This window comes from Arachis ipaensis, chromosome B08 (assembly GCF_000816755.2).
Source record: "Arachis ipaensis cultivar K30076 chromosome B08, Araip1.1, whole genome shotgun sequence".
Classification (NCBI taxonomy): Eukaryota; Viridiplantae; Streptophyta; class Magnoliopsida; order Fabales; family Fabaceae; genus Arachis; species Arachis ipaensis.
The window spans coordinates 1,580,835-1,595,990 of NC_029792.2; the positions used below are offsets into that span (position 1 = coordinate 1,580,835).

The 15,156-nt window shown below is 35.7% G+C and overlaps 1 protein-coding gene and 1 pseudogene across 4 annotated transcripts; one reads left to right on the forward strand and one right to left on the reverse strand.

The window, feature by feature from the left end:
* LOC110265895 overlaps positions 1-15,156 on the forward strand; it is a 91,729-nt pseudogene that overhangs the window by 73,115 nt on the left and 3,458 nt on the right.
* On the reverse strand, positions 7-12,454 carry LOC107613022 (putative disease resistance protein At4g11170). 4 transcript variants are annotated; one of them, XM_016314844.2, is made up of 7 exons: positions 12,361-12,454; positions 12,171-12,268; positions 11,328-11,519; positions 10,719-11,229; positions 9,449-10,541; positions 9,061-9,354; positions 7-1,184 (listed from the first exon to the last, which is right to left on the reverse strand). In XM_016314844.2, exons 4-7 carry the CDS (start codon positions 11,186-11,188, stop codon positions 150-152), a joined length of 2,892 nt encoding a protein of 963 aa, XP_016170330.1. In that variant the 5' UTR covers positions 11,189-11,229; positions 11,328-11,519; positions 12,171-12,268; positions 12,361-12,454; the 3' UTR covers positions 7-149. The 4 variants fall into 4 exon arrangements, with proteins under 4 accessions (XP_016170330.1, XP_016170331.1, XP_016170329.1 ...); XM_016314845.2 differs by having other exon boundaries at positions 10,719-11,232; XM_016314843.2 differs by lacking the exon at positions 11,328-11,519.

The following is a 15,156-nucleotide window of genomic DNA, read 5'->3' on the forward strand; positions in this document are numbered from 1 at the left end:
TACTAATATAGAATACATACAAAAATATACATATGAAAAATGAATTAGATTACATGTATTTAAACACAAATACATAGTTGGCTAAATTTAGTAGCTGATTTCAATGTGTAAATAACATTTTAGCTTCGAACTCGTTGAATGGAAGCGTGTCAGTTTCGAACATCTGAGGCATATATTGGATGCACACTCCAATCTTTGAAGTTTCGAACGTCTGAGGCATATATTGGGTGCACAGCCCAATCTTCTATTTCTTTGTTAACATCTTCCTCAATAGGGTAACGGTAACTCAAAACAAGACGAGTGTAGAAGAACTGGAATGAAACCATGAGTTGAATGCTATTATTATTATTAGTGTCGGTGTTTTCTTCCATTACCTTGATCATGTCAATGCAGCATTGCCCGTCGTACCAAAAATAGCTATCGTTAAGCCATATATTCTCGCCTAGAAACCAATACCCGTCATAGCTGAAACTTGGGCCATGCATCACTTTAACGCGATACTTATATGACACTGAAGTGGCTTGCACTTCGTGACTCCCATAGTATGCAGGAAAAATGATCCAAAAGATGAAACCCAACAAGTTATCACCTGGGGCAACATCAAGAGTAACAGCCCCTCTTTGTGGGTTTTTATATCTGAACCATTCCGGGGCTGCACCTGACAACACATTTAACTTGGGATGATTGTGCTGCTTGCCTGAAAGATAACGAAACGGGTGCTTATCCTCCTTATCCAGCCATGCTGTTGTAGCACATGTTGGTGCTGCTGCTAGTGGTCGCTTTAGTCTGCCATAGGCATGTTCCATAATGCTCTTTTTTGAATTCCTTCTCAATTTGTTGCAGTTGGTGAAATTGAAGGTTATATCCTCAAATTGCTGCTGCTGGATCGGTTCTTTGGCCATAGAATCCAAAGCAGATAAAGATACAGTGTGTAGTGAGCGGCAGTTGCGAGCAATTACGCACACAACCGATGCTGGAAGCTCTGCTATGGATTCAAGGCTCTCACAGTTGCTCACTTTCAGGTATTTCAGCTTCTGGGAACACACAGCAGATGGAGGAACTTGACGCAGACTCTTGCAACCAGAGATACTCACTTCTCTAAGATTTGAAGCTTTTGATAAATCTGGGAGCTCCATTAGGCTTGATGAACCATCAAGATCCACTTTCCTTAGATTTACAAGATTCTGAAATAACGAATTAACTAATTAAAAGGTAGGTGTAGAGCCCTACAAAAAACTAGAAAAAAAGAGAACATGGGCTTGGCCCATCATTTTTCCTTCATTTCCTTCCCTTCCAACGGCACACACGCACACTCTAGAATCATCATATACACACAAACACTGCTAACACTTCACCCTTCCTCACCGTCAAATATGTCTTCCTTTTCGCTCTCATATCACTTCTTCAAGAATAATTTCATATACTTTTATTTCAATTAATTTTACTACTCTTCTTCTATTTTAACTCTATTATGCCCTATTTATTGTACTCTCTTATATTGATTTTTATTCCAAAATTTTATTAAAGTAGTCTAAACTTAAAAAAGAGAAAAATCACATTTAATTTAAGTATTACTAATTATTAAGATATTAAAGTGACTCTTTACCTTAATAATTACCTATATTTTTAATTTTAGCATGTTTGTAGTGATGGGTATTAATAAATTCGAAAATTTATATAAGGTCTATTATGTCAATTGATGTTAAGATCAACTTATTAGAATTATTATTATTATATTTGTGATATTAGATTCTCAAATGAACCACTCTCTTTGTTTGTTGGAACCTGTGGAATAGAAATTTCTCTCTTAGATTTTAGTCTGTAAATGAACTTTGTATCTATAGTTAAATTTTAGCATTGTATCATTTTTATAATTATTGAAAATAATTTTAAAATTTATTATTTTTAGCATTGTTTTAATTTTATGAAAATAATTTTAAAATTTATTATTTAGTTAATTACTATTTTATTTGTTAATATAATGTTTATGTTAAATATCTTACAAAGAAAATTCCACTTGAGACATAATATCTTGTGTTGAAATTAATGAAATTGTCATTTGAGGAATTAGATTATAAGGTAAATATTATTTTACATATACACTTTGAATGTAGAGTTAGTATTGAATTGATGATGCACTCATTGATTTATTTGACAACTTGAACTTGATCATGATTTGTATGTCAAAATATTTTGAAAAATTCTATGACTGAAACTGCAGCTAGCGACAGTAAGCACTAGACTTAGTGCACCATGTCAGCATATAATTGTACTTTCAGGTCCATATGAATGAAAAATGATATCTGTCTGTTCCATGTCCACAAAATCAATGGAGCATGTCTGTTTCAGAATTTACACAGAAAAAAACAACCTAAGTGTGATTTCTGTTTGTTATTTTGACTTTTCTGAATTAGATAACCTTTCATTTAAATTTATATAAAATAATAAAGTTTGATTATTGATGTCTATAAGTAATTATCATTATATTTGAGTATATTTTTGTTATTGTTATTAAAGTGGATTTATTTTGAATAAAAGTTAATTATTTATACAAATGTCTCTCGTGGGGTTATGGATGCTATGTTTATTCACTGAGTTGCAAAACTCACTTTATTGTTTTTTCATTTTTTTTCAGATACGAGCCTTGATCTTAATCCAACTTCATTAGTTCCGCTCTAGTTTTGTTTGTGTTGGTGAGCCCTTTACTGTTCAAAGGGTTGCTATTTTGTGTAAATAGCTTTAAAACTCTTTAGACTTATTAAACCGCTCTATGTGACACAGGCAGGATCCGACTTTAGTAACTTAAGTATGCTTCTTTGTAAATATTCTAGTAGATGAAACTAATAGACCATGTTTTGTTGTGAATATTAAAGTCAAATTTTATGTAAATATGCTGAGTATGTTTTAAATATGATGATGAGAATGTGTTGCCTTTTAGTATAATTGGAAATTCTATTTGTTTTGTTTTCTGTAATATCGATTTTTAAGGCTTGCTTGGGAAGATTTTTCTAAGCGCCAGTCACGGCCAGATTGGGTCGTGACAAATCGGTATCAGAACCAGGTTATTCTGTGTATATAGAGCAGTTGTTCTGTAGTAAGATCATGATTGTGTAACTGAAAGTCGGCCCATTTTCACAGGTTGTGATGTTACTAAAGACTTATAGGAATGTTCATAAAAATAAGGTAGAGTAAAATTATATGTATCATTTTTGTCCTCAATGTTTTCGTCCTATTTAAGTCCCTAACGTTTCAAAATCGTCTCAATTTTGTCCTGTCGTTAATTCTGTTAACAGATCCCTAACGACAGGACAACTTTTGAGTCAGTTTTGAAATGTTAGGGACTTAAATAGGACGATTGAAACGTTGGGGACAGAAACAATACTTTACTCAATAAGGTATTTAAAGTGTGTTTTCATTGTTTTCTATGTTTGAGCCTATCTGTATTTGATATAATCATTTATTCTTAGGTGGAAGATGCCACCTAAATGTCGTATTCCTACTCCACGGGCAGGAGCGCGTAATGCTCCTAATGTTGAAACTAATAGAGCACCTTCTCCCCCACTCAATCAATGGGATGGTGGTCGTAGAAGACCAATAAGGTGAGGCAGAGGTGCGACTATTACAAAAAAACCAGTGAATGTTGCTGCTGAGATACGAGGACTTTATCAAGCTGTTAATAATCTTGTGGAGTCCTTGACTAATCGAAGAGAAGCTAGAGATCCACCTTCTGCAGGGTCAAATGTCCTTAATCAAGAAAGTCTACAAGCCCTTGGGGAACGAGCTGTCACTCCAATCTTTCCTTAAGTTGAATCCGCCTACTTTCACTGGAAATCTTCTGGAAAACGACCCTCAATTCTTCATTGACATCTTGAACAAAGTCTTTCGAGTCCTCAAATGTCCAGATGACACAACAGTGGATCTAGCTACATACAATTTAACAGGACATGCTTATCATTGGTATTAAACACCTCTTCAAAGTAGAAGGCATGTCGAATGGCACCTTTTTTGTGAGATGAGTTTGTTGAGATCTTTTTAGAAAGATTCCTTTCTACTAGTATAAAGGAGAAAAATACTGCTGATTTTGAGAAGTTCAGGAAAACTTCTGGTATGTCTGTGATGCAGTATGAGAATCGTTTCACCGAGCTTTCTAAATATGTTAAGCACTTAGTGACTTCGGATATCATGAGGGTCAAGAGATTTTTTCGAGGATTAGCAAACCCTTACTTCACTGCTCTTTCACCCATGGTTCGGAGCATGACCTATTCAGAAATTATGAATGTTGCTTATAGTATTGAAGCTGAATTGGAAGAAAAGAGAGTGAACAAAGAAATTGGCAAAAGGAAAAGGATACAAGGAGCATTTTTTGGAGGATCAAGCTATGGGGGCATATCAGGTCATCAGAATCATCCACAAACACAATCAGATGGGGTTAACCATTCTGAAGATGCCTCAAAGGGTACCTCAACCTTAGGGAGTCGAGCTAGGAGTGTATCTCAACCAGGCATGCAGAGATCTAAGCCTTCAGAAATTCTTAGGTCACCGTGTCAACATTGTGGAAAATATCATTCTGAAACATGCTTCAAGACTACTGGAGTATGTTATTGTTGTGGACAGACTAGTCACCTTTGTAGAGATTGTCATCATCCTCAGGAAAGTTCCATGCAGAATTCAGCATTACCTGCAACATCCACACCATCTTTCTCAACTATGTCTCCCAAAAAAAATTTTCAGCTCCGTTAGTTAAGGGTGTTGGTAGGGGATCTGTCGGTCGAGGGTCTAACAACAAAGGTGCAGCACAAGATGGAAAAGGTTAGTCATAGATTCATGCTTTAACCCGTCAGGATGCTCAGGCTTCAAATGTAGTGATAGCAGGTACCTTACAAGTTTACTCCTTAGATGCTCAAGTATTGTTTGATCCGGGTTCTCATAACTCTTATATATCTCCACATTTTACATCTCGTTTAGATAAGCAATTTCAAGTATTAGACTGTCCATTTTATGTTGGTACTCCACTTGAAATTTCTGCAATAGTTCAATATGTTTTTCGATCTTGCATTGTTAGAGTGAACACTGTTGATAACTTAGTTGATTTGATCATTTCTTGAAATGATGGATGAATTTGATGTCATCTTGGGCATGGATTGGTTATCCTCTTTTCAGGCCGATGTAAGTTGCTACTCCAAAGTAAAAATTGATATTATGGGCATTCCACCTTTTGTTTTCTTTGGTGAGAGTTGTTCTACCTTGCCTAATCTTATCTCTTCTACGAGTGCTTTACGCTTGATGCATAAAAGGAATCAAGGATTTCTTGCAGTAGTTAGGGATGTTGAAGCCAAAGTACCTAGTATAGATCAAGTTTTTGTGGTTAGAAAATTTTTAGATGTGTTTCCAGAGGAACTAGGCATACCACTGGATTGGGAGGTAGAGTTTTCCATAGACTTAGCCCTAGGGGTTTCTCCTATGTCAATCCCTCCTTATCGCATGGCTCCCACGAAATTGTGAGAGTTGAAAATTCAGTTGCAAGAGCTATTAGACAAGGGATTTATCCGTCCTAGTACTTCTCCTTGGGGAGCTCCAATCCTCGTTGTAAAGATAAAGGATGGTTCAATGCGATTGTGTGTCGATTATCGACAACTTAATAAAGTAACTATTTGTAACAAGTATCCCTTACCAAGGATTGATAATTTATTTGACCAATTCCAAAGAGCTTCTTATTTTTTCAAGATAGATCTTCATTCTGGATACCATTAGTTAAAGATTAAGGGAGAAGACATTCCAAAAACAACTTTTTAAACTCGATATGGGCACTATGAATTTTTGGTGATGTCCTTTGATTTAACCAATGCCCCAGCTATTTTTATGGATTTGATGAACCGTGTATTCAAGTTTTGTTTAGATCACTTTGTGATTGTTTTTATTGATGACATTCTAGTGTATTCCAAGAGTGAGGAAGAACATGAGCATCATCTAATAGTTGTTTTGCAAACTCTAAGAAATCACAAACTTTATGCAAAATTTTTTAAGTGTGAGTTTTGGTTGGATCAAGTAGCATTCTTAGGTCATATTGTATCGAAAGATGGAATCAAAGTGGATCCAAAGAAAGTGGAAGTCGTCCAACAGTGGCTAAGACCTACATCAGTAAAAGAGATTTGTAGCTTTTCAGGATTGGCAGGCTACTACAGACGTTTTGTCAAAGATTTCTCAAAGATATCAACTCCTTTGACCAAACAGACTCAGAAAAATGTAAAATTTCAATGGACTGATAAATGTGAACAAAGCTTTCAAAAGTTTAAAAAGTGTTTGACTACTGTCCCAGTTCTAGTTTTACCTTCAGGATCCGGAGGATATTCGATATATTATGATGCATCGTGGGTAGGACTTGAATGTGTTCTTATGTAGCATGGTAGAGTCATCGCCTATGCATCTAGACAACTTAAGAAGCACGAGCAGAATTACCCAATTCATGAATTAGAAATGGCAGCAGTGATTCTTGCCTTAAAGATCTAAAGACACTATCTATATGGTGAAACATGTGAAGTTTATATAGATCACAAGAGTTTAAAGTACATCTTTCAACAAAAAATTTTAGCCTCAGACAACGTAGATGGGTGGAGTTGCTTAAGGATTACGATTGTACCATCTTATACCATCCAAATAAGGCTAATGTAATTGTTGATGCATTGAGTAAAAATCCATGTGTAGTTTAAATCACATTGCTTTGTCAATGAGACCTTTAGTGCAAGATATTCACAAGTTAGAATCAGACGGTGTATACATTAAACTTAAAGGGTTAGGGCCACTTTTAGCTTATGTACGATCTCGGTCCTCTCTAATAGAACAAATCAAGTCTGCGCAAGGTGATAACCCAAAGTTAAGAAAGCTAATGGAAGATGTTCACAATGGGAAGAACTCAATTTTTTTTTATCAAGGTATTTTACATTGTGATAACCGTTAATGTGTGCCAAATAATAATAACTTAAAAAAAGATATTATGGAGGAGGGTCACAATTCTAAGTACACCGTTCATCCAGGCACTAATAAGATGTACCAAGATTTGAAGCAATTATTTTGGTGGGAAGGCATGAAAAAAGATGTAAGTACTTTTATTTCTCACTGCTTAACTTGTCAACAAGTTAAAGCTGAACATCAAAGGCCTGTAGGGTTGCTACAACATATTGAGATACCTGAATGGAAATGAAAGAGAATTACCATAGACTTTATAATAGGTTTACCTCGTAGTTTTAAGGGATACGATTCAGTCTGGGTGATAGTAGATAGAATGACGAAATCAGCTCACTTTCTCCCTGTGAAAACTACTTATACTATAGCCCGATATGCTAAGCTTTATGTTGATGAGATATTCGAGCTTCATGGAACCCCCGTGTCTATTATCTCAGATCGTAGGCCACAATTTAACTCTCATTTTTGGAAATTCTTTCAGAATGCACTTGGAACAAGAGTAGATCTTAGTACAATCTTCCATCCACAGACAGACAGACAATTTGAGAGAACAATTCAAATTTTAGAAGATATGTTGAGATGTGTTTTAGATTTTGGTGGAAATTGGGATAGCTACCTATTTTTGATTGAGTTTTCTTATAATAATAGCTATCAAACTAGTATTCAAATGGCACCATTTGAAGCTCTTTATAGAAGGCGATGTAGATCACCAGTTGGATGGTTTGAGGTTGGTGAGGCCAAACTGTTGGGACCCGATTTGGTATAAGATGCGATTGAGAAAATTCGCGTGATCAAGGAGACGTAACTTAGAATTCTCAGTAGGTGATCAAATTTTTCTCCGAGTGTCACCTATGAAGGGTGTGATGAGGTTTAGCAAAAAAGGAAAGGAAGCTTAGTCCTCGTTATATTGGTCCTTTTGAGATTTTGGAACGAATAGGCACAGTAGCGTACGCTTGGCACTACCACCTGATTTGTCTATGATTTATCTAGTATTTCACGTGTCTATGTTACGTAAATACCTTCATGATCCATCTAATGTACTTTACTCCCTAATAAATGGAATTAAAAGAGGATTTATCATTTGAAGAAGAACCTATTGCTATAATTGATCGACAAGTAAGGAAGTTTCTAAAGAAGTAGCCTCTGTAAAAGTAGTCTGGAAGAATCATTCAGAGGAAGAAACAACCTGGGAACCTGAGAATATAATGCGCAATAAATATCCGTATTTGTTCGAAACTTAAGGTATTTTCATGTTTTAAATTCAGGAAAAACAATGTCCACAAAATCAATGGAGCATGTCTGTTTTAGAATTCACACAAAGGAAAAACAACCTAAGTGTGATTTCTGTCTGTTATTTTGACTTTTTTGAATTATATAACCTTCCGTTTAAATTTATATAAAATAAGAAAGTTTGATTATTTGATGTCTATAAGTAATTATCATTATGTTTGAGTATATTTTTGTCACTGTTATTAAAGTGGATTTATTTTGACTAAAAATTAATTATTTATACAAATGTCTCTCGTAAGGTTTTGGATGCTCTGTTTACTCACTGAGTTGCAAAATTCACTCGGTTATTTTTTCATTTTTTTTAGATATGGGCCTTGATCCTAATCCAACTTCATCAATTCCGCTCTAGTTTTGTTTGTGTTAGTGAACCCTTTATTGTTCAAGGGCTTGATGTTTTGTGTAAATAGCTTTAAAATTCTTTAAACTTATTAATCTGCTCCATGTATAAACTGCTCCATGTAACACAGGCAGGATCCGATTTTAATGACTTGAGTATGTTGCTTTGTAAATATTCTAGTAGATGAAACTAATAGACCATGTTTTGCTATAAATATTAAAGTCGAATTTTATGTAAATATGCTGAGTGTGTTTTAAATATGATGATGAGAATGTGTTGCTTTTTAGTATAATTGAAAATTCTATTTATTCTGTTTTCTGTAATATCAATTTCTGAGGCTTACTTAGGAAGATTTTCTTAAGCGCCATTCACGGCCAGATTGGGTTGTGATAGTAGGTATGCATGTGTGTGGCATCAAATTAATTTCACAGTCTTGCTGGAAATATAAATGAAAAACAATATTGTTTCCATACCTGTTCACCTTCCCAAAGCGTTTGCAATCCACTATTGGGCATTATGATTTCAACAAATCTCTCAGCACCAAAAGAAGACGGCAAAGATTTCAAAGGAAACCCATCCCAATGAAAATACCTTAACTTCTTTGGCAGGGATGTAATACCTTCTGGAGCACACAACTTGTTTTTGGAATTGGATGAATGAAATCTAACAAGCTTCAGTTCTGGCATTCTTTCAAATGTCTCAGGGTGCAACCTTATCATATCAATTTCAGACATATTTAATGTGATACTTTGAATAGCTTGAGTTCCCTGCATAGTATGTATGTCAAAATTAAATATATATCAAACTTCCACAAAAATAAATGTGACAAAATTACAATCTAGGTAATCATCAATCGCTTACCTTATTGTATTTCAGTACTTCATAGGTATCATAAGAATGCCATAGTCTACTGCGTTTTCCTGGATCATCTAGACATTCTCCGCGAACAATTTCACGGCCCATTTCTCGAATTAAGTCATGCATTGACACACAATCGTTTGAAATGGAAATAAGAGCTTTATTACAAAGATTTGTCAAGCCGATAGTAGTTGTGTATCCACAGCGATCAAGAAGAGATTTTATCTGCTCTTCTTCTGTATTTCTATCAAAGAAACATGCAAGTTCCAAAAATATATTCCGATCATTACGATCTAATTCATTATAACTCAATCGCAATATACTTTGGATTTTTTCATCAGGCATCTTTTCAAGTTTGGCCAGTTCACTTTCCCACTCTTGTTGAGTTTTTCCTTTAAGGAAGGAACCCAAGATTTTTATTGCTAAAGGAAGGCCTTTGCAATAGTTAAGCACTCTCTTGGACAACTCAACTTGTTCTGCTTTTATAATGCAGTTTTGCTTGAAGGCATTCAGGCTGAAAAGCTGAAGGGAATCATCAGAATTCAACGTCTTAACTTGATGAATATGATCAGCATCCGCCCTAAGAAGGACATGCTTATCTCTTGTTGTCACTATGATTCTGCTACTTGCCCCAAACCGTGTATGTCCTCCACATAAATCTTCCATTTGGTCTGAATCATTGACATCATCAAGAACAACAAGAACCTTTGTTCGACTAAGTCTTTTCTTGGCAAAATTAGTTATCCCACCAGGCGTGACAAAGGGAGTTGCATCTTCCTTTAGCAGTTTGGAAAGAAGTTCTGTCTTCAAATGATCTATACCATATTTCTCAGCTCTTTCTCTTACATTTTTCAAAAAGCAAAATCCTTCAAATCCATCACACAATCTATTGAAAACTGCAGTCGCAAGAGTTGTCTTACCAACACCGCCCATGCCCCAAAGGCCAATAATAACAGCTTCAGATTCCGTGCACAACGAAACTAGCTTTTCAATTGGTCCATGAATTCCAACAAGACCCTGCAAATCACCTTGGGGTGATTGGTTTAACCTTTGTAAGACACGTTTGACAATTTCACCAACAAGGTGAGCATCATCCCTGCATAATGTATACGTGGCAAAATTATTAGTATTGTTGTTGTTGTTGTATTGTTTAGTTTAATAGTGTGAGAATGGATTTATTCCTTCCACTAAAATCTCATTTATCAAAATATACCCTAATCTAATAGTGTAACAGAAGAAACAAAATAATCTATGAAAAAAAAAGATTGCTGACTTGAATCTTGACTGTGAATCGAATCCAGACAAATTGGCAGCTTCCTTGAGAGCATCTCTCCAGATTTGCACCCTGTCTGCAAACCTCACCTCATGATTAGCAAGGGCGTGGTGATAACTTTCCTTTTGGTGGCGCACCCATAATGGGTCTACATTATGGAAAATAGGTATTACAATTTGACCATTTTGTTTGCTGCATTCCATTATTTTGGCTAGTTCTTCCAAACACCATTTGGAAGAAGCATAATCCTGGGAGAATATGATCAAAGCAATTTCTGATTGTTCAATGGCTGCAAGGAGTGAGTGTGATATTTCAGTTCCTTCTCTGAGCATGTAATCCACGTATGTCTTGACGTGCGCGTCCTCTAAAGCCTTGCGCAGATGGCTGAGAAAACTACAGCGAGTGTCTGTGCCTCTGAAGCTAAGGAAGACATCATACTTAATAATCTCAGAAGAAGCATGCGCAGCCATATCCTCTTCCTTGCAAAAATTATCGAAGATCACACAAGTATCTGCTTCATCAATGAACATACATATAAATGACAGGATCTAGGTGAGACAAGAAACTAAAGAGAAATCGAATGAAAATTGTAACGATAAAATTGTGTACAATCTAATTAAGTTGGAGACAAATGATGAAGATCAGAACAGAGGCTGAGGCTGGAGGAGATTGTAGCAGCGTGAGTAGAGTGAAGGATACACAATAGGGTCAACGCATGCAAACCAAATACATAGTACCAGGTTGTTTGCACTTTTCACAAAACCTTGCTTGTGATTACTGTGATGGTCGGTCCAATTAAACCTTAAAAAAAAAAACCCAGGAGTTTAAGTTAAAGTGATGTTTATTTAGACTTTAGATATATTGCATTACACCCTTTAAAACATTGACAAAGTAAAATCATGCCCTTTAAAACATTGACAAAGTAAAATCATGCTGATGTACTCGTTATTTGTATAACGGTATCTTTTATGTTCACACTTCACAGTAACCAGTTCTCCCATTTTAACAATAACTGTTACTAGTAACCAATAGTCCTATTTTAACTTGCGGGATAATTGATCAAGTTTGTTTAAGATAAAGTTAAATTGATTCATCATGCATCATTCTTCAGGAGCTTCATAAAATAAAATTGCAAAACTTGATCAATCTAAAATGTCAGTAACTTGATCATGCGGAAACACATACATATATGCACATATTAGGTGTTTTAAGTACAAACAAAAGTTACATTGGCAAGACATTCCTTGGCTCTTGCCTATATCACTTGATACATTTGTTGTAAGCCATTGAAGGTGCCCTATACAAACTGAAGCGACTACACTTTTAACAAACAAAATTCTAGTAGTATACAACTATACATAGATCTCGATACTTTTTCTGCTTTGTTTCTAACTTTCTATATATAAAATGTTAAAAACATATTAGCGGAAGATGACTGATCAAGGAGCTTACAGAATCCAGCTACATTTTCACCACACCCAGGTCTTATCCATTGAAAGAAGTCAGCATGGAGGATGCACTAGACATTGCAGTGTAAGCCCCGAAATAACCTGTGCATGAGAAACAACCAAAGATCAACTGATATTTCATGAAAGTAAGGCTTCAAATTTTGACACAATCCTATTTAAATCTATAATCTTACAATATAATCATCTGAAGGTTTTTCATATTGAGCTCTGAATCATCCATAAATCACTTATCCTAGGCTTCAATTATAATTAAACCTTGAACACTTGTATTATGTGTGGTCAAGTTTATTAGCCTGATGGCGGGTGGAGTGTCGTTGACAAGTGGATAGCGCATTCATCAATTCATTATATGAAGCAAGATCAGGTATGAATCCCCTATCCAACATCTCATTCACCACTGACTCTCCCTCTATTTTCTGGCCCTCTCCTGTGTATCCATTAACCAAAATTTTATATGTCACGTCATCCGGTTCCAAACCCTTGCTAAAAGCAAGTAATCTTAATTTATTTGCTTCCTCTGTTTGTCGCACCTTGCAAATATCCTGAAGCACACAATTGAAAGTAATAACATCTGGTATCATACCCTCTTTAAGCATCTTTTCCACCAACCTCCAAGCTTCTTTAGTCTTCCTTGAGCTTCTCAACCCATCAATAATCACAATGCAAGCAATCAAGCTCGGCACACATCCTTTCTCCCACAACTCATAAATTAGCCCCAATGCTCTATCAACATCTCCATTCCCACACAGAGCATCTACCAAATCAAAATAATCATACCCTTTAGGCAAAACTCCCCTTCTGGAGAAATCAAGTAACAGCTCACACGCCTGCGAAACCTTTCCTTTCTCGGAAAGCCCGTGAACCAGAATCTCACAAGTGACATTGGAGAACTCGCAACCCAAGTCAATCATCTCATGAGCCATCCCAATCCCTTCTTCAACCTTTCCCTCCCTAAACATCTCCTTAATCAAAGTGTTGAAGGTAACCACATTTGGCTCACAGCCCATCTTTCTCATCTCCTTGAACATCTCCAATGCCAACTCAAACTTCAAATTCCTACAATAACCACTGATCAAGATGTTAAAAGTGAACACATCAGGCCTAACCCTAACCCTAACAATCTCATCATAAAACTCTAGAGCCCTATCAAGCATACCCCATTTCACAAATCCATGAATTATGATATTACAAACTGCAACATTAGGCCTACCGTCGATCAACCTGCACATGGAACGGAACGAGGAGACAGCTTCGTCCAATTTGCCGGCTTTGCAGTAAGCGTGGATGGCGAAGCGGAAGATGGATTCGGTGTGGGGACAGGAGAAGATGGAGTCGGAGCAGGGATAAGGGTTGGAGGCGATGAAATCGAGGAGGACGCGGAGGTGGTGGAAGCGGTGAGAGAGAGCTAGGGTTTGGGCCATCCAATGGAAAGTGGAGTGGGTGTGGCGGAAAGAGTCGACGAAGGAGGCCCAGGTGAAGACGTGAAAGTCGTAGTGGGAAAAGGAAGGGTGGTGATGGAGCTTGGATTTGAGGAAATGGAGGAGAGATTCCGGGGTGAAAGGTGGGGAAAGATGGGTCTTGAGAAAGTTGAGGAGGCGGTGGTATTGGGAGTTGGGGATTGGGGTGAGTGTGAGTGTTGGTGGTGGCGGGGGAAGGGAGGGATCTGGCGGCGGAGATGGGAGAGGAGGGTTTGGAAGAGGCGACGGTAGGTGTGGTGGTGTTGCTATTGGTCTCATCATTTTTTTCAACCCCATTCCTTAACTTGCTCTGTTTCTTCCCTGCGTCCAAATTTAGGTGTGTACAAGTAATAACACCCATGATTCCCTTCCTCTAGTAGATAGTAATGCTCCATGTGAATGTTACTAGCTACTTCTCTGAAATTATGTATGATGTCTTCCTCACTTTCAGAGGCACAGAAAGAACTGACTCTAGTTGGCCAAATCAAAAGAGCTCAAAGGTTATGTACAAGAGGAGAGTGATAATTCAATTTGATAATTAATATATAATTATTAAAAGGTGAATTCTTTGGTGTAGAAAGGGATCTAACTTCTAACACATATAGAAAATAAGTGGCAAGTTAATATAGTGGCAAGTGTCCATTTCAGTGGACAAAATATGAGAAGTGATCAGGTTGGGTGCAGGATGGATAGTAATACCACCACTGTTCACACATGTGGTATAAAAATGTAATGGGATTAAAGATGTTGATTAGCTTGTATTACGGGATTTGTTATAGTAACTAATAATGGGCTTTCTAAAATGAATTTTTTTTGTTCTAGACTGTTTGTAAGAGCAAGAAAAAAAATAGGTTCAGATAGCTTCCATGAAAGCACAAGAAAGGGATGTTTCTAGATAAATGAAAATTTTTATGGATTAATACTCAAATTCGTCTCTAAAAAATTACCCATTTTTTAAATTAATCCTTAAAAGATTTTTTGAGTCATATTAGTTTTTGAAAGATAAAACATAAGTCAAATTAGTTCTTCCGTTAGTTAGATGATGACGTGATAGGTTAATGTCACGTGTCACAACATGATTGGTTGACGTGTCAGGTCAGTGACACCTAGCATGTCATGTGTCACTTAACGTGTAAAAAAGTTATTTATAATCAAAATAGTCCTTAAAAGTTTAGAAGTAAGTCATTTTCATCCTTAAAATTTTAAAAATTAATCAAATTAGTCTTTTTATATTTTTTTATTTTTCTTCATAATATTAAATTTGAAATATTTTTTATATTACTAATTTTAATGTTATTTTTTAGACCTTAATAAATAAAATTTACTTTACATAAAATAATAAAAATAATTAAATTATTATAAAATTATTTTGTCATTTATATTTTAAATTTTATATTTTTAAATTGCAATTTTTTTATAGTGAAATTTTTTTATTTAAACGAATTTATCAAATTATTATTGATTATATATTTAAAAATTTAATATTTTAAATTTTACTACATAATATAATAT